The 27,027-nt window shown below is 38.0% G+C and overlaps 1 protein-coding gene across 1 annotated transcript in view; it reads left to right on the top strand.

Annotated features, from left to right (window-relative positions):
* USP40 (ubiquitin specific peptidase 40) overlaps positions 1–27,027 on the top strand; it is a 69,616-nt gene that overhangs the window by 13,714 nt on the left and 28,875 nt on the right. The window contains exons 8-20 of the mRNA XM_023523774.1: positions 660–788; positions 5,440–5,535; positions 6,977–7,084; positions 10,057–10,357; positions 12,878–12,959; positions 14,461–14,629; positions 16,396–16,480; positions 17,382–17,452; positions 18,160–18,482; positions 20,671–20,794; positions 22,122–22,179; positions 22,358–22,412; positions 24,858–24,978. Coding sequence (XP_023379542.1) covers positions 660–788; positions 5,440–5,535; positions 6,977–7,084; positions 10,057–10,357; positions 12,878–12,959; positions 14,461–14,629; positions 16,396–16,480; positions 17,382–17,452; positions 18,160–18,482; positions 20,671–20,794; positions 22,122–22,179; positions 22,358–22,412; positions 24,858–24,978 — 1,722 coding nt within the window. The remainder of the gene's footprint in view (positions 1–659; positions 789–5,439; positions 5,536–6,976; positions 7,085–10,056; positions 10,358–12,877; positions 12,960–14,460; positions 14,630–16,395; positions 16,481–17,381; positions 17,453–18,159; positions 18,483–20,670; positions 20,795–22,121; positions 22,180–22,357; positions 22,413–24,857; positions 24,979–27,027) is intronic.

Here is a 27,027-nt window from a genome sequence, read left to right as displayed (position 1 = left end):
ATGCCAGCGTGAGTGTCCATCTGTTGGGAAGTCATAGTTATAGAGCACATTAATTATAGAAAAGATTAATCATAGAATTCATAAATCATTCCACTAAACTGCCTCTAAATAAAACCAGCTTGTATTCATAATTTCTAAATTCCTCTCATATTCAGAGGACGGAAGTGTCCCGAGGGGTGACAGATAGTAGATATGGCTCTACTAGGCACATGACAAATCAGGCTGGAATATTGGAAAAAGTCAACAACTAAAGAACACATTTATAAAGCAGCATAATAGGTATAATACAAGGATGTGTTGACTAAAACTCAGACTCATTGATAGGGTAGTGTGTTTCGTTATCACATGGGCTTACGTGATCTTAGCCAAAGTACGTAAAACTAACACCTCGTTTGTGTATAGTTTTCATGTTTACCAAAGAGGCAGAAATTGGTTGTTATAATATGATTGGTATTAGATCAGTGATAGATAATTTCCAATCTAATTAGGAATTTTAAAATTTAAAGCCAATTATTCAAATTTATCTTAATTTACTCTTAATAACAGTAATAAACAGTGAAATTTCTTATTGATGTCACTAGTTGAAATTCTTTTTTTCCCTTTGGCTATATATCTTCGCATTTTGTGTATACCATGTCAATGTTTATGTTCTTTTGTAGACTGAACTGGATGACTTGGAATACATGTATGACCTCTTCTCAGTTATTATACACAAAGGTGGTTGCTATGGAGGACATTATCATGTGTATATTAAAGATGTTGATCATTTGGGAAACTGGCAATTTCAAGTGAGCATAGTACCTTTACAATTTTTTTCCTTTTCTAGTCCCGTTATTTGGTGAGGATAATCTTTTGCCATTTAGTATATATTCACTCTGTAGACTACTTTGATGGGCACTAAAAGTTAACATAGAAATTTTCAATTTTTCTGAATAATTTCACATACAGGAAAATAACCAGCATAGTACAAACACATCTTGTATACTCTTCACCGAGATTCTCCAGGTAACATTTTGCCACGTTTGTGCAGGCACACAGTCTGTACACACACACAGCGTTAACATGATCATTATTAGCGCTGAACCATTTGAAATTATGTTGAAGCCATCAGACTCCTTCACCCCTAAATATTTCAGTGTTTATCTCCTGAGAACAAGGACATTCTCTCACATAAGCATAGGTCAAAATCAAGAACTCCAACACTGATGTAATACTGTTATCTAATATATAGTTTATATTCACATTTCACCAGTTGTCTGATCTGAATCTTTTATGGCATTCTCTTCTCCCCTCTAGTGCCAAGTCCAGGATCGTGCATTACGTGTAGTTAGCATATCTCTTAAGTCTCCTTTAATCAATAATTGTTCCTCAGCTTTTTTTTTGTCTTTCATGGCACCAGCCAAAGATGATGAAGACTTTCCTCCTATATTGTCTTCTAAAGTTTTATAGTTTTGCCATTTACATTTAAAACTGCATTCGTTCTGGAAAGGTTTCCTGTGAATGGTATGAGATTGTTTTTTCCATTTATTTTCCATTTCCAACTGCCCGTTCCATTTATTGAATAGTCTATTTTTTTCTCCACCAATCTCCATGCCAGTTCTGTTATAGCCATTGTTGACTTACGTGTGAATCCATTTTGGGCTTTCTTCTGTTCCATTGTTCTTTTTTTCTCTTCCTAGGCAAACCCCACATTATTAATTTCTGTAGCTTTATAATAAGCTATGAAACCTGGTAGGGCAAAGCCTCCCTCTGTGTTGTTATTCTACAGGAGTTTTCTGTCTCTCCTGGCTTGTTTTACTTCTGTGAACATTTCCAGAATCAGCTTGTCAATATTCTCTCACACACACTCACACACACACACACACACACACACACACACGTGGGGATTTTCATCTACGTATGAAAACAAGGTATATCTTTTCCTTTTTTTTTAGAGTTTCTTTAACATCTAATACAAAAAGTTTTAGAATTTTCTGCAGGAAAGAACTTGCAGATATTCTGAGGAAAAGCCCTCACTGGGAATCTAGTTCCAGTTATTCACAATGGGAAGAATTCTAATGCGTCAAGTACCAACCCCAGACTCTCAGCCAGTTTCCTAAATGTATCTGAAACACAGTAAAATATCAATATGTAGGTTACAAACCAGCATGTTAGGTGTGGAACGCTGATGCACATCTTGGTTATCACATGGTTGCTGGGTAGTCCCTTCACGTGCACGTTCCCTCCGTCGACATTCGGTTTGCTTCTCAGCACTTCCGTGGGCTCCCGACGCTCTAGGTCAGGTGTACTTGGGATGTGATGAGAGGTGTACATGTTCTATATATGAAGTCTGGATATGAAAAGACCAAACTATTCCACCAGGAGAGTGCTTACCAGGGAAGTGTTCTGTGTGACTAGATCTGTACTTTGTAGTTTTTGGACTGTTTGGCTAGTGTATCGATTTTATAACCAGCCATCTTGCTAAACCTTCTCATGTTGTAGACATCTTTGGAAAAAGACAATTTTGTTTCACCCTTTCCAGTCCTTTCCATTTCTAATTGCTAGAACTCCAGTTCTGGGTTAAGAAAGCCATACAAGCATCACTCTCAAATGCTTGGGCCACGTTTGCCAAGACGCTGTAGAGTGTTGGGCACGTGCCCAGTCAGATGGAGTGAAGCGCGGCTTGTCCTCTGGTCTGATGCGGCCCTCAGTGTTTCCCTGCTTAGACTGAGCTGCTGCTTATTACGTTACCTGCCTTCCCACTGCGCTCTCACCTCTCCAGGCTCCCGGAGGAGAGCACTCATTCCATAGAGCATTCTCTCCCACCCTTTGAATTGTATTCACTTTATTTCATTCCTTCTAAAAGATGAAGTTGAAGCCTTTTGTTAGATTCTGTTCTGACGGAAGCTTGTGAACAGGTCTGGTGAATACTTCTTATTCTCCTTGTATATTTATTCCCTTTGCCCCCCGTAGTTCTGTTCCCGTTTTTCTTCTTCCAGTTAGCCTGCAGGCATTGTAACCTTTCTTTCCGATATTGCCAGGTTTCTCTTCAGTATTAGAAAGTGCCGCCACCCGCTACAGCTTTTGCTCAGCTAGTGTCAGATTTCAGGTAATTTTCTAGCTGGTGGGATTCATCTTTTGATACATAAAATGTTTGCCATTGAGCTCATGTACAGAGGTAGCTTCACACCGTGGTGAGGCAGCCTGTCTCGAGAGTAATGATTTATTCCAGGTCTTCCCTTTGAGTTGTGATTCCTTGGACATCTCTGCAATTTTGTGTTCCTTTCTTCAGCATTGATTAGCTGTTTTCTGGCAGTGCCAGGCTCTTCCCGGTTCTGTTCCGTGACGCCAGAGGGCAGGCGGGCATTCTTTCATTTGGCTTTCTGCACTGCTTCTCTATTCGTGAAGCTTTGTTACCTTAGCTGGACCTTCCACGGGGCTTAGAGAACAATGAGAAGATTGCTTTCCGTTTATGCCGAGTGTCTTTCCTTGTTCATGGCTTCTAAGGAAGCATCCCATTTGTTAACTTTTTTTCTTATTCTACAATTTCTGATTAAGAATCATTAGCTTTCCATCCAGAGCATTGTGCTTTCAAATAGTGATTAGTGCTTTAAGAATTTCAGCTTCGGTAGGTACACCTGCCAGACACTGTTCATCTCTGCTGCCAGTGTCCTGAGCAGTCTCTTGTGCCAGAGACAAAGAGTTTCAGGTATTCTAATCATAGCCATGTATTGTTCTTTCTGCTTATAGTTTGGCAGTTTTTCCCCTTTCGAGGAACTTTTCCCTGCATTCATGGAGTCCTTTAGTAGGTGCTGTCTTCAAGGAGTAACTGTGTGACCAACCTCATGTAATTTTCCCGGGGTTAAAGTCAACGTTTCACTCTCTCTCTCAGTCTATCTAGAAGGTGGTCCCTTTCTTCTAGGAGGCCATTAGCTATTCAAAATGTGACTCCAGGTCTGGCTGGAAAGAGGAGCCTGATCTCTGCCTTCCGCTTCCTAAGGAGTAGGGGGACCTCTGCTTCACTGAAGGTTGACATCACTTCTACTACCATCTTGTACATTTGAGGAAGTAGGACAAAGAAGGCTTCACAACAGCTCCCAGTAAGTGGCCCCGGGGTTGGTGCCTGCCGGAGCAGCCAGTCACCACAAGGCCAAGGTCGGACACTGGCAGAGTGGAGGAGGAGGACCCCACAGGAAAGAGGCCCCCGCACTGCGGGTCCTGCCCCATCGCCCCGTGCACCTTCCCTTCGCTCTTCCTTCGTATCCTTTATAAGAAACTGGAGTCCTGCATTTGAACTCCTGAGATCTGTGAGCTGTTCAGGAAATCATCAAACCTAAAATGGGAATTGTAGGAACTCCAGAATTTGTAATCACCAGGCAGAAGTGGAGGTAGCCTGGGGACCCCGTTTGCGGCTGGTGTCTGAAGTGGGGACAGTCTTGTGGGATTTAGCGAAGTTAGTGTCAGAATTGAATTGTAGGACACCCAGGTGTTGTCAGAGAATTGGGGGAATTGGTCGTTTGGAAAATCTATCATTCACCTCCCTACTTTGGGTAGGTCCTCAGGCTTTGTCTCCCAGACGTTGTCCTATATGGGCGTCAAGGTGGAAGTTCTGTGCCAGCAAAGTTGGGTGGCTAGAGGCCCCAAATCTGGCTCTCCTCCCTGGATTCCCATTTCACTTGTTTTCTGAGCGTTTATTTTCCTGATGTCCTCTCGCTAGCACAGCATGTGTTTAAAAAGATGTTTTTGTTTTATGTTTTACTTTTATCCAGCATTTTTAGTGATTTCACAGCAGGATAATTATATTTGGTCTGTCATATTCTACTATTTATTATTTTTGTCTTGGGTTAATTGTTTAGGTCTGTTTGAATTTATAGTTTTAAACCAATTTAAAATGCTTTTGCAAGATGGCATATATGAAACAAATAAACCGATAAAAATACCATGTGTAGGGATTTTTACATGTTCCCAAATAACTTGATAGAATGGGGTAAAAACTTTGATGATCAGGAAATAGAAGGGAGTATTTAAGCTGAGCTTGCAAAGATGAGTAAGGTTTTATTGGGCCAACACAAACGAGTGAGGATAAATTGGATGAAGACCAGGAAATATTTTGAACTGAACGATAACAAAAACACAACATATCAAAATTTGTAGGATGCAGCTAAAGTAGTACTTAGTGGGAAACTGTTGGCACAGTGTGTATTGTGCTAGAAGGTTCACTTATCTCACAATCCCAATTTACAGATAAGGCCAGAGAGATTGAAGTAGCTTGCCCAGATTATTCAACCTAAGCCGGAATTCGAAGCCAAGTCTGCCTGATTCCAAGGCATATATACAAATTATTATGTTTTTATCATCATTTCTCTGTCTTGAAATCTCCATAGCACAAACATTTCTATTTTGTTAATTACCTTTTAAGGGATTAGTGATACAAGCTTTTTATTGTTTTTTTTTCCCTAGGAGGAAAAAAGTAAACCAGATGCGAATTTGAAAGATATTCAGAATGAAGACAAGATCGATGATCCACTGATGATTCTAAAAGCAATCTTATTACAGGTAGAGGGAGAGTGTATGAGTTTGTGTGTGTTTGTATGTTAGATATATATAAAAGAGATTTAGTTGGTAGAACTAATATCGATTTCATCATGTTTTTCCTTTGGACATTCTCTATGTCTATTTTTAAACATTTTTTATTTGAGACTTTCTGCTTATAAAAGACGTGCATATTCATGGTAGAAAACGTGAGAGAGGAAAAAAAACTAGAAAATGTTTAAAAAAAATAAAAAGTGTAAAGACACGAAATGTTCAGTCTTCGGTAACGTTTTGACATTTGTCTTTTGCTTTTCCTTTCTTTGCGTTTATACACATATATTGGAGTTAGGATATGCGTTGGGTTTTTTTTTTTTTTTTTAGGTATTATTGTCATTTTAAATAGCACTGATATTTGCATACTATTTTGGAATTCGCTGTTTTCTCATGTCATCCTTTTAATGTGTGTAGGACCTGAAGTTATGTCCCCTTTTTCTTTCCTAATATTGGTAATACCTCATATGCATGACCTTTAATGTTTGCTTAGTACCCTGTTATAAAGATGGCAGGTCTCCTTTCATTTATTCAGCTCATTCTTAATAAACGGTTTTTCATAATTCTTTTCTAGGGACCTGGGCTGAGTCCTTTAACTATCTGGGTCTGTGGCCAGCATTAGTCTATTAGGGCTGCCATAACAAAATACCACAGAATGGATGACTTAAAACAACAGACATTTATTTTCTCACAGGTCTGGAGGTTGGCAGTCCAAGATAAAGGTGTCAACAGGTTTAGTTTCTTCTGAAGCTTCTCTCTTTGGCTTATAGAGGACTGCTTTAGTGTGTCCTAACAAGGCCTTTTCTATGTCCATGGGTATCTCTGGTGTCTGTGTGTGTCTAAATTTCCTCTTAAGGATACCAGTCATATTGGATTAAGGCCCACCCTGATGGCCTCAGTTTAACTTAATCACTTCTTTAAAGACTCAGTTCAAAAATGGTCACAGCCAGAATTTTGAGGGTTAGGGATTCAACATATGAATTTTGTTGGAGGGACGCATTTCATCCTGTAACGGTCACTTGTTAACACCCCTTTTAGAACTTGGTTATACTTTGAAACATTCAGAATATATTTCAGTAATGCTGTTTTGCACTCAAGATATTTATTCTAAAAATCCCATACAAAAATCAGGAATTTACCAAACCTCAGAATACTCCTTGGATAGTGCTCTTTAAATGTTTAAACTTTGGAATATGGAAAGTTGCAAAATTCAAGATTTCTAAACTGAGGATTGATCTACTTTAAAAAAATTTTAAATTTAAAAAAATTTCGAAATAATTATGGTTAATCCACTTACACGTTTGCTGTTGGAGGAACCTTTAATGACATAATCCTGTTGGTCCTTTAGGACTGATAACTGTTACACTTATATCTCATAAGATTTTCTTAAATGACTTTGTATTTCTTTCTTAAGGAGGAAAGTAATCTAATTCCTGTTGATCAGCTGGGCCAGAAACTCTTGAAAAAGATAGGAATATCTTGGAACAAGAAGTACAGAAAACAGCATGGACCTCTACGAAAGGTAGTACATGGCATTTTGACAGGAAAGTCCTAGTCCCAGGGAATTCCATTAGGATCCCGGCAGCATGGATACCTTTGCAGAAGGAAACTTCAGTTAGGTGAAAATAAAACGAGTTAAGTTACTTGTCAAGTATTAAGTAATGTATCATAGAGTCAAGTAAGCAGAAAAAGGGAGGGCTTTTAATTCCCACAGCAAAAAGTATCACAAAGTTCATACCCCAAAACTTGACAATTTTGCTTATAGAAATGTCTTCAAGTGTTCACTTGATCTTTCTTATACACACAATTCTTGTACACACAATTCTTGGTTTCCTGGGCTGTAAGATTAGAGGCAAAAACTGCACTGCCACAAGTAAGAGATAACAGTTGTCTTCCCTGGAAACAGGCCAAGCAATGGGACTCTTGGCAAATATTTTGGAGCTATTTGTCATAGGAGCAAAGAGCTCATACATTTCAGTGTTTACGTGCATCTTTTAAATAGACCACAGTTTGTAAATGAATGTTGGTTTAAAGTTTCTGAGTACATAGAAACTTTTAAGGTTTTTGTTTAAAATGATTGCGTGAGTCTCAGTATTTTAAGTATATTAGCTGTGCAGGTTTTTTAAAAAAATACAGATACCCTTTATAAGTTTGTGGAAGTTAGCTTTTATTCATAGTCGACTGATAGTTTCCTCTTGAGTAGAGGTTGGATTTTATCAAATGCTGTTTGTTTTACATCTATTGATATGATCACATGGCTTTTCTCTTATTCTGTTAATGTGAATGCTATTGACTGATCCCTTTAATGCAAGCAAAGCTTACATTTCTGGGTTAAATCCCACTTGGTCATGGTATATTTTTATGTATTGCTTTATTCATTCGACTTATTTTATTAAGGTCTTTTGTGTCTATGTTTATGAGAGATATCCATCTTTAATCTGATGTCTGTCAGATTTTATCAGGGTTAGATAGGACTCATAAAACAAGTTGGGAAATATTTCCCTTTTTATATTCTTGGAAAGAATTTCTCTAAGATTGATTATTATTTCTTAAATATTTGATGAAGCTAGTTAGACCTGGAACTTTTTTGTAATATGGTTTTTAAATTATAGTTTTAATTTCCTTGATTGTAGAGTTATTTAGGTTTTCTGTTAATTCTTGCATTATTTTAGAAAATAACATTTTTATCTGTGGTGTCAAATTTATTGGCATAAAGTTGTTGAAGATATCCCATGTTATCTTTTTTAGTGTCTGTAGGACTTGAAGTTATTTCCTCTTTTTCATTTCTGATATTGATAACTTGTGTTTTCTCACTTTTTTTTTTTCTTCAGTCTTGCTGGGAGCTTATCAAGTTTATTAAACCTTTGAAAAACTAAACTTTTGCCTTTGTGGACTTATTTTACTGCTCGTCTGTTTTCTGTTTCATTGGCTTCTGCTCTTGTTTTAATTATTTCCTTCCTTTTACCTCTAGGATTTAATCTTTTTTCTAGCTTGTTGGGTTGGTATCTCAGTTGTTTTGAAACTTTCATTTTAATACACGCTTTTAAAAACTATGTATTTCCTTCTAAGCACTCATTTAGCTGCAGCTGTATTTGACATCTTTTCGTTATCATTTTGTTCAAAATATTTTGTAATTCTTTGCAATTCTGAGTTTTTTGGAAGTGTGTTGCTTAATTTCCAAATATTTGGGGAATTTCTAGTTATTTGTTGTATCTATAAAGTGCTTTCTGATTAACTCCATTATACTTTGCGAACATGCTCTTAGCGCCTCTGACTTTACTGAGACTCGTTCATGCCTGGGCTTGAACTCCCCTCTGCCGTGCACTGCTGCAGACTGGGAGGTGGCGGGTCAGGGAAGAGCTCACCCTGGTTTGCTTCCTTTTTTTGAAGGATTATGTGTCCTCCACTTTATGTCTGCTTTTGGTTACTCTCCAAACAGCTGTTTTCATTATTCTGTCTGGAGTTTGTCATTTTTATTAGGAGAGTTATTTCAATAAAAGTTCCGCCTAAAAGAGTTAATCCTCGACTATTAAACAAAGAAAAAATTGGCTACACAGAAAGTTCATTACTCAGTGGTTCCAAATTGTTGATATTTTATTGTACCTAAAACAAACGAGCTACCAAACTGTCTTACCATCTGCTACACACTGTATTAACAGTGTTTCTGCCATATGCCCTGTGCCCTTCTGTTTGTGAAAAAATAATCCTTTGATGAGAGACTTGGCATTACCACAGATCATTTATTTCTAAGACAAATGAGAGGCTCACCTTTCCACAGTGATCGATGAGCTCAGCGTGTACTTCCAGGGTGATTTTCAGTATAAAGTAAATTTGTACTGAGAGAGACAGAGGCTGATGCACGGCCACATGGAGATTAGGGGATGGAGAGGTGGGCTAGGCGGTAGCGAGAGAACAATTTTTTTCTTCTCAATCCTTGAGCTAGAAGAAATTGAGACATAGTCTTTGAGATTATGATTTAAGCCTTTCTATGCTTTCATTTCCTGAGCTAGCCTGTCAGCTTCCAGGACAGACGGTATTCAGTTCTTTAATGTTAAACAATAATTTAGGCTTATAATTACTACCTCATCCCACCAGTTTGTCTGAGTCACTGGCTTTGAAACGATCCTCTATTGTGCTTCACCATGATTGCCTTTGTTTTGTGCTTTGTTTAGATTGCTTTAAACATTTCAAAATTGTTCTACTTCATCTGTTTCAACTAAGTACTTTTTAAAAACAGTGCTATTGAGATATAATTACGATAGTTTTATAATACAGCATGGCAACTTTTTTCTTGATATAACTATTAGACTATTTAGCAGAGAGAACTCTGATTTTTATTAGGTGTTTTATTATGGCCTAAATGGATTTTTTTTCCTCCTTGCTGGCCAGGCCAAAAATAAAGATGAAGTTAAAATATCTAATCACAAAAAGGAAGACGAAGTTTTGTTTTTATCGTGTTTATGAACCTAATATCTGTTTGTTGTTTCCGTCTAGTTCCTGAAGCTTCATTCTCAGATATTTCTACTCAGTTCAGATGGAAATACAGTCAGTCTGTTGAAGAACTGTTCTCTGCAGGCTGAGTCTGGTTTCCAAAGGAGTGATCAACAAATTTTCAAGACACTTCCTTCAGAATCCCCAGGATTGAATGATAGAAGCTCCTGTCCCCACTGGTTTGATATAAATGATTCCAGAGTCCAGCCCATCAGGGAGAAAGACATTGAACAGCAGTTTGAGGGCAAAGAAAGCGCCTACATGTTGTTTTATCGGAAATCCCAGTTGCAGAGGCCCCCCGAAGGTATGGAAGGAAAGTGTTCCTCTGTGTGTAGGTCTGTGGCTTTAGAAGATTAAATGCTGTTTGAATTGTTACCTTTTAAAAGAAGATTTACTCTTAGAACATTTAAAAATATTTTTAAGCTAAGAGAAGTATATGAGGCCAAAAGGAATCCACCAGTCTGTGATTTTTTTAAGACTCTATATTTTTACTTAATTTTTTTCTCCTTCTGATAATATGAGGCCATAGTCAGATTTCCAGAATTGGAATTTCTTGGATCATGTGCTATTTTCTTATCGTGTGGGCAGATCTGTGTGTGATCGCCCATGCCTGGGCTTGACTCTGTCATTTGGCCCGTGTTGCCTTTGAGTTGTAAGTGGTCTTGGTCTTATTTTCGTATGTTCCCTTTTATTTTACTTTCTTGTTTCCTTTCCCTCAAGGTAATGTATTCTCTGGGATTGCAGTATCTTCGAAGTACTCTTTGCTTTCCCTTCTGAGAGAGGTTGCACCATGGAAGTTAAACACTGACTCACAATGATACAGTTTTTAGTTGAAGCCACTAACACGAATCAGCCTGTAAGATTTTTTGATCACTTCCCAAAGTCTTCGCAGAAGCAAAAAAAAAAAAAAAATGCTAGCTAAGGAAGCTTTTTAGATTGAGACATATCTATGATTAGAGGTGAAGATACTGTTCTTAGAGAATAGTGATCATTTTCATAAAAAATAAGAAAGCAGTTAATAATTTGCATGGAAATCAAAGGAAATCAGCTTTCTGCATCCGAAACAGTTGCATGACTATCTGCTAACCGGAAAGGGCTCCGTGTTTTTCTGAGGGTGAAAAAACAATAGGGAAACGGTTCTGTTAAACATACTGTGGAGCAGAATTCAAGTTATAAAAATATACATTAACAAAAGTCTTCAGATGGGATATTGTCTTTTTCACCAGATTGAATTTTAGTAGGTACATAATTGGAATATATACTAAATGACAGTTTTCTGATTAGCTCAGGAATTGAATAAAGGTTTAGCTAAAATCTTGATGGACTTTTTTGTGGGATGACAAAATGATTCTAAAATTTAGAGAGAGAAATTAATGAAAATTCATTGGTGAAGAAGGGACTACGGAAGGAAGATTTGCTCTTTCAGTAAAAGCGTGCTTATGAAGCCGTATCGATGAAGATGTAGTGCTAATGCAAGGAAGAGGGCAGGTCACTGAAACAGCAATGAGCCTGGATACTAAGCCGACTGTCCCTGAGATTTCAGTCCGTGATAAGGTAGCTTTTCAGATAAGCAGGGAGGAAGTGAATTACTCAATAACTACAACCGGGAAGTTGGTTAGTTGCTAGTCACTTGAATTAACAATATAATGAAGTGATTATACTTAATCACTTGAATGAAATTTATACTTATTTTAATGTGTATGGAAAAAGGAAACTTAAATATATGAAATAGGAATATTTTTCTGATCTTAAGGTGGAGAAGACCTTTCCAAGTTAAAAGCAAAGAAAGAAAAAGAGTTAAGGAAAAGTTGACATAAACCTTAAACAATATTAAAAAGCAAATGATAAGCTAGTGGAGAACAGCAAAATAAATGTATTCCTCTTGTCTGTAGAGTGTTCTTACATATATTCCATTGCTCTCAGTAGTAAATTAGGAAAAGGACATAGATGAGCAGTATACAAAAGAAGAAATAGCAACAGCCAATAAACTGCAAAAAATAAATAAATAAATAAAGTCCACCCATAATCCAAAACGTGAATTGAAACAGCAATGAGACGACACTCTTTTCTAAGTCAAATATTTCTGTTTCTCTGATTTTTAACAGTTGGCACTTCCTCTGTAGCTGGTAGGCATGTAAAGTCATACAACCATTTAGCTGTATGTATTTAAAAACCTTAAGCCAATAATTCTACTTCTGCAAGTTTGTCTTAAAGTAATCAGAACCGTGTATAAATATTTATGTTCAAAGATGTTTGTTACCAGCATTATTTTGTAATAATGACCAATGAAAATCACCTAAATGTCTAACAGAAAAAGATCGGTTAGGTTAATTATGCTATTTGTAGGATGGACTACTACGCAAGTTATACATTTGTTGAATACAGTCCCATTTTGTAACAAATTTAGATATAGAAAGAAGACCAAAAGTATATATACCAAATTGTACAGTATCTCTTGTGGGTGGGATTACGTGTAATATCTATTTGTTACATTTTAAAAAATAATTTTCAGAATTTTTACAGTGACCAAGTATTACGTTTGTTACAGGAAGAAAAAAGTGGGTGTTCTTTTTAAAAAGTATATTTGAAGAGAGTAGAAGAAATGGAATTCTCCTAGCTTGGCTTAAGGAACTATTTACCTTTCATTTGGTCTAATGTTTTCGTTTCTCAGATGGAAAACTGAGATCCAGAGAAAATTAGTATTCACACAGATAGTCAAAGCTTTTCTAGCCCCCAGCACAGTCCTTGCTAGTTTTCTGTGCTGCGTCTTCAGCAACCAGATTTCATTTAGTCGGCACAAGTTAATGAGAAGTTTTGTTCACAGCTCGAGCTAATCCAAGATACAGGGTTCCATGCCATTTGCTGAATGAAATGGATGCAGCCAACATTGAACTGCAAACAAAAAGGTAATTTTAACTTACTTTTAGAATTTGAACGGTTTTTCTGGAGAATGAGGATCTCATTTAGATCTAAATATTCAGAAATGAAAATTCAGAAGGAAAAAGTCAACTAGTTAATGCCAATATCTATTTTGCTGCTGAATTTTTATAGTGCGAGTATCTTTTACTTCGAAATTATCCTTATCTGTGAGAGTGAACAAAATAATGGCACATAAATGGCCATTGCTAAGTGACGATGGAAACCTAAGAAAACTAGAGAAATGGGTGAGCACATAATTGAGCTAAACGAATTGTATCCTGGCCTGTCAGGTTATTCCCTCGCTACAGAGAACCTGCTGTGAAAATCATGCCTCCTATTTAAATAGTCGTGGAGAACTGACCTGTAGTGACAGAAGACCAGGTGAGCAACAGGAAGGACACACGGATTCTGCAAACCATTGCGCTTCATGTCAGCCTTGGGCGGAAACCTATGATGGGTTATTAAAGGGACTGGGATCTGGAGGATCTCAGCATTCTTGTTCGAGGTCTAACCTTGGTTCTTAATTTGCTATCTGACACAGTCGGTGGGGTACTGGGTTAGGGAAGTGGGTGTCTCATGGTCTTTTTGTGGACCTGAGTGCTTGGTGATATAGCAGGGAAGTGTTCAATATTTTTACCATTGACTCGAAGCTGGGGGCGGGAAATGGCAGGTAGATTGAATGGCAAACCAAGGTTAAAGGAAATCTCAGCAAAAATCCAGACACTAAAAATATAAAAAGTTACCAGTAAAGTATCTTAAGCATGGAAAAATAACCTGGATGAGTGGTGTCGATTAGCAGTTGGTATTAAAAAAAAAAAAAAAAACAGCCTAAGGGGTGTTAGTCAGGCAGCATTAAGCTTTATCATGTGGTCCTCAAAAAAGCTAGTGCCATCTTTGACCACATTAATCGAATGTGTCTGAAGTACCTGAAAGGTGGTGATAGCCTCCTCCAGCTTCGCACGGCTCACACTGCCTGCCGTGGAGTGTGACCCTGTGCTTCAAGGCCCCTGGGTGGCCATCGCAGGGCTGCTGCTGCTGCTGCTGCCATTTGACCTGAGGAGAGCAGACTCGGGAGGACCCTGAGGTCAACTTCTGATATTCTCTGGGAGAGTCCCGGGGTCTGGTAGAACTAAGGAGGAGCTAGAAGTTTGTACATCCGACTCCCAACACAGTGATGAGGAGCAGGTTTCTAGCATTTTGTTCATAACTAATCTCAAGACTGGAAGATTTGGGGTGTCAGTTATTTGTTGAGAGTAGCATCACACAGCACACGTGTGTTAAAACTCATTTTCCTTGGAATTCACGGTGGCAGAGCTAAAAATTTGCTGTTGGGAAACTGAGTCATTTGGAGCATGGAAGAAAAGGATATTAAGTATAATTACTTAGGTAGAATGAAGGAATTTATATTGTAAATCAAATATTTTTGGTTTGAGATGAAACGGTGTTATAAAAACACAGCATTTATATATTTTTTATACCTCTTTAAAGGGCAGAATGTGATTCTACAAATAATAATTTTGAATTGCATCTCCACATGGGGCCTCATTATCATTTCTTCAATGGAGCTTTGCACCCGGTCTCTCAAACCGAAAGTGTGTGGGATTTAATCTTCGATAAAAGAAAAACTTTAGGAGATCTTCGACAATCGATATTTCAGGTAATTTAGCCTCCCTTCCTCTTAATTTAGACATTAAGGTCCATGTGAAGCTGGATTCTTCTTTTCACAACTCCTATTTAGGATACAACTATTTATTTTTCAAAGCTGCTTAAGAAAATCCTGCATCTGCTAGTTCTGCAGAGAGGCGGCCCAGATGTCACCCCATCACGCTTCCTAGAGAGGCCTCTGTGCACAGGCAAGACTTCGCCATCCTGCCAGGAAGTTTTCAGCGGGAGAAGCAAGCCTGCTTTGTTTTGTTTTGGGGAGAAAACGAGTGTGAGGTTGTCCCTTTTTTTGGAAAATAAATGAAAGAATTGTTTTTAAAGGGAGTGAAAAGATAAAGATAGGCATGTTGCCTAAAACCAAGAACTACTAAATAAATAAAGGCAGCTACCTTTTCTGCCTTTCAGCACAGAATAGCATTTATTTAAGAAGATTCCTAAGTGAAGGAAAATATCTGCTGGTCTGTAGTAAAAAGAGACATCATCGTAATCATCGTTTCCAAGTAATCCAGTTGTGTTTTAATGATAACAACAACTGGACTCTATATCTTACAGTGATTTCACATTAATTGTATCACTTGGTTATTCAGCCTCATGAGGAACAAGCTAACTAACCCCATTTTAAAGATGAAAAAATTGTGATTCAGCTGTGACTGCCAACAGACATCTCGTGAGCGGTTGGTCTAGGACGCCGGCCCAGGTCTCCTTCCTCTTCCTTTCCTCTTAATCACGTGTTCACCCCACACTACTTCCTGATGAAGGAAAAGGGAAATAGAAAATGTAAACTTTTTTTTTTTTCAAAAATAAATGAATTTTCTGAAAAACTATTATCAATTACCAAAATTATTAGCTTTCTTTTGATTTTCCTCTTGTACATAGAAAACCAGGCCAATTTCTGTTTTATTTGTGGTTGATTTGAAAGACATTTAAACGTTGGATCAGTATCAAGATTTCTAAAACTGCTTTACATTTCTAAACTTTCACATGAAAAGTTGATTTCTGAGCCAGTCCTGGCGGTGTTGATATAGGTGGTGTTGGGCATCTGACCCAGTCTAGGGCGACAGTAGGTGACAAAGGGAAAAGACTTTTAAGTGCACATCTCTATTATCTTAGAAGGAGGCCACTGGCAAGAGGCCGTGAGATTGACACAGTTAACTGATTACTTGTAAAAATGAAATTTTCTCTTTAAGAGTACTCACTGTCTTGGGGTCTCGTGGAGAGAGGCTGCGTAGGACTTATCTTTATGAGTGATGTTATTTTGGCCACAGTCTCGAGAGTCTCAGATCTAGAAAATTCAAAAACAAAACGCTGGTAATCTCTTATACTTTTTAAAGTGACAGTGGAAGACATTCCTTTCATTAATGAGAACGTCAGAACTGCTTTTCCCTGAACAGCACTAATTAAACAAATCACTTTTGCTCTTTTGGACAGAGATTTCTGGCCTGGCATGTTGATCAGTTGGCGTCTGATAAAAGTAGTCTTCCCCAAAATTGAGTAGAATTGTTTAGATGGTCGTTGTGTTCTTGGTGTGTGCCAAGATTCTTCAGTCATTAATGGATGAGATGCACCATCTTTGGATTGGACTAATTTCACAGCAAGTGAGGTCTTCTGTCCTCATCTTGCTGTAGGGTGGGGATGGGAGCCTCACTCGTTTGCTCCATGTATCATCTACGTATGTACATTGGCACATTGCTCGTATTTAACCTGGAAATGTGGTGTATGTTACATTTCATTTTTCTCTTTTCTTTCATTAATATTCTGTAGCTGTTAGAATTTTGGGAAGGAGACATGGTTCTTAGTGTTGCAAAGTTTTTGCCAGCAGGACTTCACGTCTACCAGACGCTTGATGGTAAGATAAATATTAAGACGCAACAACTCATTTTATATATGGATATATTTGTGGGGCTCCTCCATGATTTCTACACTTGGCCAGTCTTTCCCCCTATCTACTACTTTCTTAACTATGTAATTTATCCAATTTATATAATGTGTGAAATTTTACTAACATGGAAAATTTTTTTTTTTTTTTTTTAAATTTAAGCTACCTCTCTACCAAATTACTTTCTTTAAGGCTTTGGAATTTTTTATGTTATCACAATGTTTTTGAGCAAAATAATTTGAAACCATTTGAATCTTATTTATATAACATGAATTTTTAATCCAACTCTCAGCCTCACAGTGTGTAGCAAAAGAAACAAAAGTACTTGGAGAGCTTAACATTTCCTTCTTTTATGTAACAACAAAACAAATAACAGTACTCACGGTATTAACACTTACTTTGGACTTCACTGTGCCAAATAGTGAGATAAGTGTTTTATGTAAATTATCTCATTTGATTGTCACAAAATTCTTTTATCTCCATGTCATACATGAGAAAAGTGAAGCGTTCAGACTTGAAGTACACGAGGACATACAGCTAATTAGTGGTGGGGCTGGGACCATTTGATACCTAAGCCTTTTTCCTGTTCACAGTGACAAGTGCAGGTGACCTTTATAGTAACTCTTTTTTCCTGCCATCATGCTGACAAAGCTTATGTAGCAACATGGGGAAATACTTATAAAATGAAAGAAAAAAGCTACGGAGGTTAATGGAAAGAATAAAGATAAAAATAACATCAGTATAATAAACATAATTAGTTTCCCTTAACGGGGATGCTTTTTCAAACAGATACTTATGTCTCAGCTCTTTCTTTAGTAAAATTGTTTTTAGTAGTCATGACGAGTGGTCTCTGATGACCGCCTCTTCCTAGGAGATGACCTGGCGCTGTGTGAACTTGACCTTGCTGATGAGGAAGACATCTTTGTATGGAATGGAGTGGAGGTAAAAAAGTGTTGAAGAGATATTCACAATAGCTTTGGATTTCTTTTAAGTCATTGTAGTGAAATTTTATTCAGCATATGTAAAGGCAAGTAGATATGAGAAAACTGCTGACATACTTAATAAATTGTAGGTGCAGTAAATAGTAGTAACATGTTAAAGGGATGTTTATTGAGCACCTCCATTGCGCCACGCTGTGTGTCAGATGCTAGATACAAAGGTAAATAATCAGTCCGTGGTTTTCAGGCCTTCGTGATGTAATTGCGGAAATAAAAGTGCCGGAGTAGTGGTCTGTGCCTATGCCCTGTGGGAATTCAGAGGAGGGAAGTAGCTATACTGACTTAGAGAATGGAGGTGACTTGTAGGAGCAGAGTGAGTTTTCTGAGTCAGGAAAGGAGCGAGGAACATCTCAGCCATTCAGAGAACTGTCCTTGGTCCATCTCACGTACATCTGAGGCTTCCTCACCACCCCGAGGACTCACACATCTGTCTCTGCTCCAGATTTCTCTCCTAAAAAAAAGATGGCTAAGAAAGTTGTGAAAGAAAAACCTACAATTATTTCCTGGTACTTAAAAGACATTTGTGAAAATTTTATTTCACTTGACAAAAATGAGAATTATTCTGTAAGAAGAGTCTTTTACTACGTTGTTATGTCGACTTCATTTTAGCAAATGTAGACTATACTCATGGTTGTCTTGATACCACTGTAGGTTGGCGGAGCCCAGATTCCCACTGGCAGTGACTGTGAACCTCTGCTTTTGAATGTCCTTCATCTAGCAACAAGCAGCGAAGGGGAGAAGTGTGAGCACTTGACAGAATCCACACATGTCTTCCCGTCTAATGCAGAAGTAGGCTCTGTGTTCACAGCCTTGGCGATCCCAGCAGGTGTCGCCTTCGTTGTCAGTGCCGAGCCTGCAGGGGAGGAGCACTGGACCGCCATCCCCGAGGGAGACCTGAAGAGGACGTTCAGGGAACAGGGTCTCAGAAACGGAAGCTCACTTTTGGTTCAGGATTCCAGTAATGATGACAACAGGTAACTCACTGAAGAGAATTCTCTCTTCGTTATTTTAATTGCAGCACTGTCTCTTAGAACTCTAAAGCTTTATTTTAATAATAACAGTTAAATGTTTCCTTTTATTTCTAGACATTGTGTTCTATAGATCATAAGTAGGATGTTCTAGATTAGGCAACTTGCAGAAAAATGGTACTGTAATATGATTTTTCGAGGAGGCAAATGCGATAACTAATATAGGTATAGACAAGAGAAGGTCTAGGTTAGTTGGCCATAAAGCAGAAATGAAATCCTATGGAATGAGTTCTCATCAGATCAGCACTCGTTATAAAACTGGAGGCATGTTCTCACAGCATTCTCACAGAAAAAATTTCATGAGGGTGATGTTAAGAGCATAGCAGAACTTGGCTATTTTGTCACAAGAATCCCATGAGTCTTTCATCACAGTCCCTTTTCTGACTCTTGAGATCCTCCCAGCTGCCCAGATAGGACAGTTAATGGGGAGTTACGTCCTTGATCCTGGAAGTCACACTTGAATCTCAGAAGTGTTGCTGCTCTTCATTTTTGTTATCCACGTCTGGGACGTTGTGTAGTGTCAGTTTCTGTGATCAGTGTAACCCCCAGATTTCCATATATTAAAGGCTTTAGGTCATGAACGACAGATCAGTTCCCTGCCTTATTAGTGCCATGAATATACTTAGATTATAGAGGCTCTGTGTTATTAATAGTGGCTGTGGCCCAGAGAAGCAGAGCATTTATGAACTGTGTTTATTTTGTAGAACATTTATCACTGTTGCTCTTTTGAACAGGTATTTCCCAGTCATTTACTTCCTCACCATGTGAATTTAATAAAAAAGTTTATTATATATATTTTTAAAGTAATGTACATTTATTAGGACTGGGGAAAGACAGAGGTGAAGACGGCAGAGTCACGGCAGCGTCCTTGGACCACCAGTGCGGTGTCGGTCACTGTTAGCGTACCTTTTTTCCTAAACTCAGATAATTGGCTTTTTGTTTTGAAGGTTTTCTCTTTATAAACGAAATAAGCATTTTGTAGATAGTTATATCTTGCTTCCTCCCACCCCATGTTTGTAGACTTTTCTTGAAGCTCATTTCACGGTACATGATAATCTGTGCTGACGTTACCTAACTGTGCTCCTGGGGAGGCAGTCCACGGCGTGGGTAAGGACAGGGACGCTGGCGCCTGCTGCCTGGGTTTGTTTCCAGCCTTCTCACTTCCTAACGCCGTGACTGGGCAAGTTACTTCACCTCTCTCTGCTCAGCTTCTTCCTCTGTAAAACAGGAAAGTAATTAGTATGGATGTCATGGGGTTGTAAGGAGTGAAAGAGTTAAGTGTTTACCAAGTGCGCACATAGTGAGCGCTAAATATTTTAGCTAGCAGCATCATTATCGTTGTCATCATCCAGTTTTTCACTATTTTAGTATGATCTTCAGGGAGCATCTTTGTTTTTAAAATTTAACTGCGTTGAGGATTGCTAACTTAAGGAAGAGTCCCAGAGTGGAATAACTGAGATCCAGAGTGGAATTGTGTCTTGGGGCTCTGAACACACGCCCAGAGAGGACTCCGCTGGCCCTGTCTGTGCCTCCCTGTGGATTAGGAAGCAGTCATTCCTTCCCCAAGACCCTTTACTACCATCTGTAGGAAAATTTTGTTAGAATAAGCCACTCTACTGCTGTCTGCTATCATAAAATTAAACTCTACAATAAAAAAGCAAATATACAATGTATAGGATGTGAATGATACCCCTTAGCTGTGACACTGTTATACAGCGTCACTCCACACAGCCGTACGTGGCTGTCCTGTAATTAAACTAAATTTGGATTCCGTGGCTGGGCTTCTGGCACAGGTGTTTTTAAAGCCCCTCTGGCAATGCCGGTGTTCAGGCAGAAGTCAGCACCTGACCGTTCACTGATAGCAGTTCTCTTTGGAACATGAGGCGGCAAATTATTTGTGTAAGTCAAAGGACATCTGGAGTCACGGAGATAGACTCCTTGGAATACTACCTAACACTACCCCGAAAAGACTGTCTGCTTTCGTGAAGCCAGCTCGGTAGATGTGGTCACCTTTACTTAGTCACATGAAGGGACACATGCGAAATTTTAGACATGGCACCTAAGGAGAAGTCTTGATTTCCTGATCCTTTCTGGTCCATAAAAGTGCTATTTTAAAACTTCTTTTTACCTACAGTTTGCTGACCAAACAAGGGAAATGGATCACTAGTGCGAATGAGATCAACTGGATCCAAGTCAAAAATGTATGCCAGTCAGAATCTGAAGAGGAGCAAGTGAAAATACCAGCAACTGTTAACACAGTGAGTAGAGTATAATTAAAGTCTGGTTGACAGTTTTTTAATTAACCGACTTTTATTTAAAAGCAATATCTTAATCTTTCAGAAGACTCTCAGTAGACTTCAGAATCTTAAGAAATCAACTTTTTATTTTTAATATTTGATTATTGCTTGTTTACCTATTATTAGCCATTGGTATGTCTCAAGAAAATATGTGCCTTTTTTTCCTCCAAAGCCTAGAATTACAATGTGGGAGTTAGCTATCAGTATATGGAATCTTCTGGCTTTCTTGTCAAATATGTATAATGTGGCATCAAAATACAAATATGTTTATATTTTTCAAACTATATCAAAATATGAAATACTGTTTTCAAGGGTCTTTTCAATATTTTTTAAACCAGATATATATGTTTTGCTTTTGTGTTGTTTCGTCTTTTTTTTTAAGTTTAACTGAAATTGCTCTACCTTATACCCTGTGCTCTCTATAAAGCCACCTTCTCTTTAAAAGGGATTCCTTCAGTCTTCCATTTGAAGACTGTGATACTGATGTCCTTAAACGTTATTTCAGGAAATATCTTTTTATATTTATATAGTGTCAATTCATTTAAGTTTTTTTTCCTACAACATTTAAAAAGAAGCATTCTAATAGAATGTCTTGTCTATAAATATTATAATTTTTAAAGTGCATTAATATTTGGTGGCATAGTTGAGGGGACAGTGTAAGACCGAGGCACTAAAGCTCAGGAGACCTGCCACCCTAGCCCTAAGTGTGGGTCCCTGGTGGGAGGAGAGAGTGGATGATCTCTGGCCTAGGTCTTACCTTTACATTTCTATGATGTTTTGCCCTAGAGGCAATTAGGCTAAACTTAAAAAAAAAAAAGCAAAGAGTTCGAAAATAAAGTAATTTAAATAGGCATTTTAAATGGCGCCCTTGGATTAATAGTGTACATTTTTATATTATTTATGCTTATTGGCTCTGAACTTATCATTCTTAACATAGAGAAATGCAATTACCTGCAGTCGCTTTTGTTTGCTCTCGTCAGAAAGATTAGTGGTTTGTCAGTTTTTTGCCTTTCTAGCTTGGTTGTTTCTTTGGTGTTCTGTAGGAGTCCTTTCTGTTGCAGTTAACATCCGTTTGTAAAAACTTAACTATTAAGATCTCAGTTTTTGCTTTTGACTTCTATGGAAGAGAGAAAATGAATTTCAGGGATGGAAAAACATCATTTCAAGTAGGTAAAAACTGCTAAATGTCAGGTCATTGATAACTCAGTTTGTACACACAGTCTTCGTTTTCCTCTCCTCCCATTGTTTTCAGTGTATGCACAGTCATTAGTTTGTTTCTCTATTTTAGGTGGTGTTTGATATTCGAATTAAAGCCATAAAGGAATTAAAATTAATGAAGGAACTAGGTAATCATTTATGTTTGCTTTTGGTTTTTTGGTTCGATTAAGCTTTGTTTTGACTTTTAATTGAAAAAATTATGGGAGAGTACAAAAAATAATTTAGAGGAATTTCATGCACCTACCACCCAAAATGGACAGATGTTAACATTTTGTCATGTGTTCGTTTCCGTTTGAAACATTACAGATAAAATCCTCTGTGTCCTCCTCTTCAGACCTCTCTCTCCACGCAGATACAACCAGTATATCTGATTTGGGTGTGTAGCTAGTCTGTGTATTCATAGTATATTATGTATGTTATGCTTCTGTATATATGCATATGTGTATATTGTATTTTTATATTTACATAAATTCTCTCATACTGAACAAACCACTCTGCAAACCCACTATTCACTCAGCTTCAGGTTTTAACAGCCTTACTGAAGTATACTTTATATATCATCAAACACCTGATTCATGTATAATGCAGTGATTATTAATTAGTAAATGTACAGCATCACCGTAATCCAGTTTGGGAACATTTCCATCACTCCCAAAAGAGCCCTCATTCCTGTTTGCATTCTGAGCCCTCAGCAACCACTCCTCTACTTTCTGTGTCTCTAGACTTGCTTTTCTGGACATTCCATGTAAATAGAACCACATAATACAGAGTCTGTGTATCTGGCTTCTTTTCACTTAGCATTCCATTTTTGGGTTCATCCATGATTTGGCATATATCAATAGTTTGTTTCTTTTTACTGCTAACTAGTATTTCATTATACATATATATGACATTTTGTTTATTCACCAGTTTATCGTTTCTACTTTTTGGCTCTTACGAATAGTGGTGCTATGAACGTTATCTTTGTGTGGACATGTGTTTTCAGTTCTCCAGGGTAGATATATAGGATTGGAGTTGATGGGTCAAATGGCAAATGCATGTTTCACCTTATGAGAAACTGCTGCCATGCTGTTTTCCAAAGTGGCTGCGGCATGGACCTCCTCACTAGCAGGGTGTCACGGTTACAGCTTCTCCACCTCCTTGCCAGTAGTTGTGATTGTGTGTGTTTGTGTGTTTAATTGTATTTCTTATGCAGTGACGCTGAGCACTATTGATGTGTTATTGTATATTTGTATGTCCTAAAGATTCTATCTAAAAGCTACTAGAATTAATAAGTAAATTTAACAGGAATTGAAATCAATACACAAAAATTTACTGTGCGTTTATCTACTAGCAACAAAAACAAATGGAAAATGAAATTAAGAAAACACTTATAATAGACTACGATGTCATGAAATACTTGCGGATAAAGTTAACAAGATCTGTGCAAGACCCGTACCCTGAAAACTAGAAAACATTGCTGGGAAAACCAAAAGACCTGACTAAATGGAGTGAGGTGCCATGTTCTTGGATTGGAAGACATGACATTGTTAAGAGGCTAATTCTCTCAAAATTTTTGTGTAGATTCAGTGTAATCTCAGAGTCCTTGCAGGTTTGGTTTGATTTTGTTTTGTTTTTTGGAGAAAATTGAGAAGCTAATTCTTTAATTTAAATGGAAACGCAGAGAACTTAAGTATTCATAACAGTTTGGTGGGGAGCAAAATTGGAAGAACTGCACTACCTGATTTTAAGACTTACCCTAAAGCTGGCGTAGTCAGGACTGTGTACTGGCATGAGAGTTAGCACACAGACCGGGGTCAGCAGGCTGTGGCCTCAACCGGTTTCTGTACAGCAGCTGAGCTAAGGATAGTTTTTACATTTTAAAAAGGCTCTTTTACAAAGAAGAATGTGCAGTAGAAATCATAACTGGTTTTTGAAGCCTAAAATATGTCCCAGTGGAACTACACCGAGAATCCAGAAATAGGTGCAAACTTATTCTGTCAGTTGACTTTCAGCAAAAGCACCAAGACATTTCTATGGGGAAAGATATTATATTTTCAACATAAGTGCTGAACCGATTAGATGCAAAAATGAATCTCAAGCTTTTGCCTTACATCGTATAAAAATCTGATTCAAAATGGATCATGGGCCTAAATGTTAAAATGTAAAACTATAAAATTTCTGAGAGTAAACATGAGAAAATCTTTGTTACTTTTACTGTAAGGAAAAGATTTTTTTTAGATAAGACTCAAAAAGTAAAAACCATGAAAGAGAAAACTAATAAATTGGACTACATCGAAATTCAGAACTTCTATTCCTTTTAACGCACTTGAAAAAACAAGCCACAAACTGGGAGAAAAATTATAAAACATATTTGACAATAGACTTACATCAAGATATATAAAAAATACTTGTAACTTAATCAGAAGTCCAAAAACCCAGTCCAAATTGGGAGGACACTTTAAAAAAGAAGACCTACCTGTGAATGAGCGATAGGCAGGGAAAGATGCTTGGTAGCATTAGCCATCAAGCTAAAACCATAATGACACCCTACTACACACCCCAAGAATGATTAAAATTTTAAATACTGACAAAACCAAGTGGCAGCAAAGATGTAGGGCAGTTGCAACTACCACGTATTGCTGATGGGGCCATATTAAGGTAGTCACTCTGGTTAAGAGTTAGCCTGTTTATTATGACCATAAGCATTCACTTGCCAATTCTCCTAGATGTCTACCCAAGAAGAATTAAAACATACATCCTTACAAATGCTGTATGTAAATGTGCATAACCAAAAACTGGAAACAACCCAAATGTCCATGAGTAGGCGAGTGAATGAAGAAATTGTGGCACATCTGTGCAACGGGATGTTCCACACAGTAAATGCAGTGAACCACCACCGCATGCAAAGCATGAATGGATCTCAGAGATCATGCCCAGCCAGTGAAGTGAGATGTACTCTTATAATTCTGTTTCTATGAAAATTTTGAAAAAGAAGACCTAAGCTCTAATTACAGAGGCAGGTCAGAATTGAGGGATAGAAGATTGATTACAAAGTGGCACGAGGGAATTTTTTTTTTAGTGATGCAAATTATATCTCAATTTGCTGGTGGTCGCCAAGTGTTTATGTCACACTCTTTGAATTGTACACTTAAACTGGCTGTGTTTTATTATAAGTAAATTACACTTCAAAAATTTTGATTTAAAGTATGTGGTTTATTTAAACGAAGTGTATTGTCTTCGCATGTAACAACTCTCCTACTCTTGCCTCCTTCAAGCCAGTCTTCATATGGCAGGTGATCTTAAATGTCTGTGACTCAGGTGTTGTCACTCCTTAGCTCAGAGCCCTGCAGCACTTGTCCATCAGACACAGGCTGCTTTCCAACGCGGCCTATAAGTCCCTGAAGACCACTACCTAACCAGCCCCGTTGCTGCTCCTCTCCCGCGTGGTCACGGCACACTTCCCATGCCAGCTGAGTTTCTAGTGCTCGGGCTCGCTTCCACCTGAGACCTCTCAGTTCTGTCATCTCTCTGTGGTCTCTCTCCCCGTTACTCTTCCTCCTCTACTAACTTCATGCATTTGGTGAATGAATGAAATTTTGCTTCTCCGGTCATCCCTGACCACACAGTCTCAGTGAATGTCTCTGCCTTACTCTCAACACCCTGTACTTCTCGTGGCACTTACATGGTCACTGTCCACCTCCTGCACTGACAAGCTCCTCGAGGTTAGTTAGCATGGCTGTGTCAGTACTGCTGTGATGTCAGCTTCTGGTACGATGCCTGGCATCGAGAAGATGCACAGTGTTTTCTGAATAAAAGTGAAAAAAAAGACAATATTTAAAATGCATTTTTTTAAATTGGAGAATTCTTTTCATACGCTGATTGAGTTGTCAAGAAATTTGTGTTAGAATTGTATACTAGCTTCACATTACTGTAGTAAAAGGTACAGGACTCAGGAACCTCGGAAGGAGATTCTGCTGGGGTCTAATAAAGTTAGAGCTTCAAATCCCAGGCCATTCTCGCCCTCTTAGAAGGCTCTGCCCCCTCCCAACCTCCCCCTCCATGTCCAACTTCGTAAAAATTCTGTTTGTACTAAACCAGGCATGCTCCTTCTCACAAAGCAGGAATCTGTGCATCCTCATAAATAGGACACACTGGCCCTAATCCATTTAATAGGCATAAAAATCATCTAACATTTTAAGTATAGACAGTCTCTACCTGCACAGTTCCAATATGCAATGAGTTTCAGTTATCACAGTTTGTTATATAACATTAGTTACCCAGCAGCATGGTTAAATTTCAGCTACCATCGGATTTAACTGAGTAATTGCAAAAAGTACAAACTTTGTTACTAGCTCTAGTCCACAAGTCACTACATAAATAACAGATTGCATCGTGATCAGTGATCAGTTACTTCACTCCTTCAGATCTGTCAGTGACTGGCCACTACATAATTTCACCACACAGATGGCCAAGTGTGTATAGTTCATTGCTTCCTTTTCTCTCAGTGGTAAATCCACATGAAATGTTACAAGAATGGGTAATCGAATTGGCCGGCAAAGATGAAAGTTCAGCAAAGTAATGAAAGTATGGAGGAACTTAATGAACGTGAACTTACAGACCCAAGTGAGGAATGTGTGACCGAAAGGGTAAAGAAATCCCAGGGAGAGTGACACTGGCAAAACAACACTTCGCAGTAAAGGAGTTCTTGGAGATATTTCATGAGATTGAAAGCACAAAAGAAAATTCTAGAAGCTGCCTCAAGCTTAGAGTATGACAGTTTGCTAGGAAATAGAAAAGATGCTCCCTCTGTATCATAAGCTATACAATGAGAAGGTGGCAAGCCCTGTTTAAACTCTTTTTGATGTGTTTTTTTACAAAGAAATAAAACATTTTAATTCTCAGAGTTTCTAGCATTTTAAATTACAATGTGAATATTAGTTTTACTGTCTTTTTCATTTCACTATATATGTATAACTGAGTTTTAAATGTTTCGA

The sequence above is a fragment of the Pteropus vampyrus genome, unplaced genomic scaffold (genome assembly GCF_000151845.1).
Source record: "Pteropus vampyrus isolate Shadow unplaced genomic scaffold, Pvam_2.0 Scaffold411, whole genome shotgun sequence".
Taxonomy (NCBI): domain Eukaryota; kingdom Metazoa; phylum Chordata; class Mammalia; order Chiroptera; family Pteropodidae; genus Pteropus; species Pteropus vampyrus.
The sequence above is the reverse complement of the archived record's forward strand: the minus strand, read 5'-3'. Positions and strand labels throughout refer to the sequence as shown.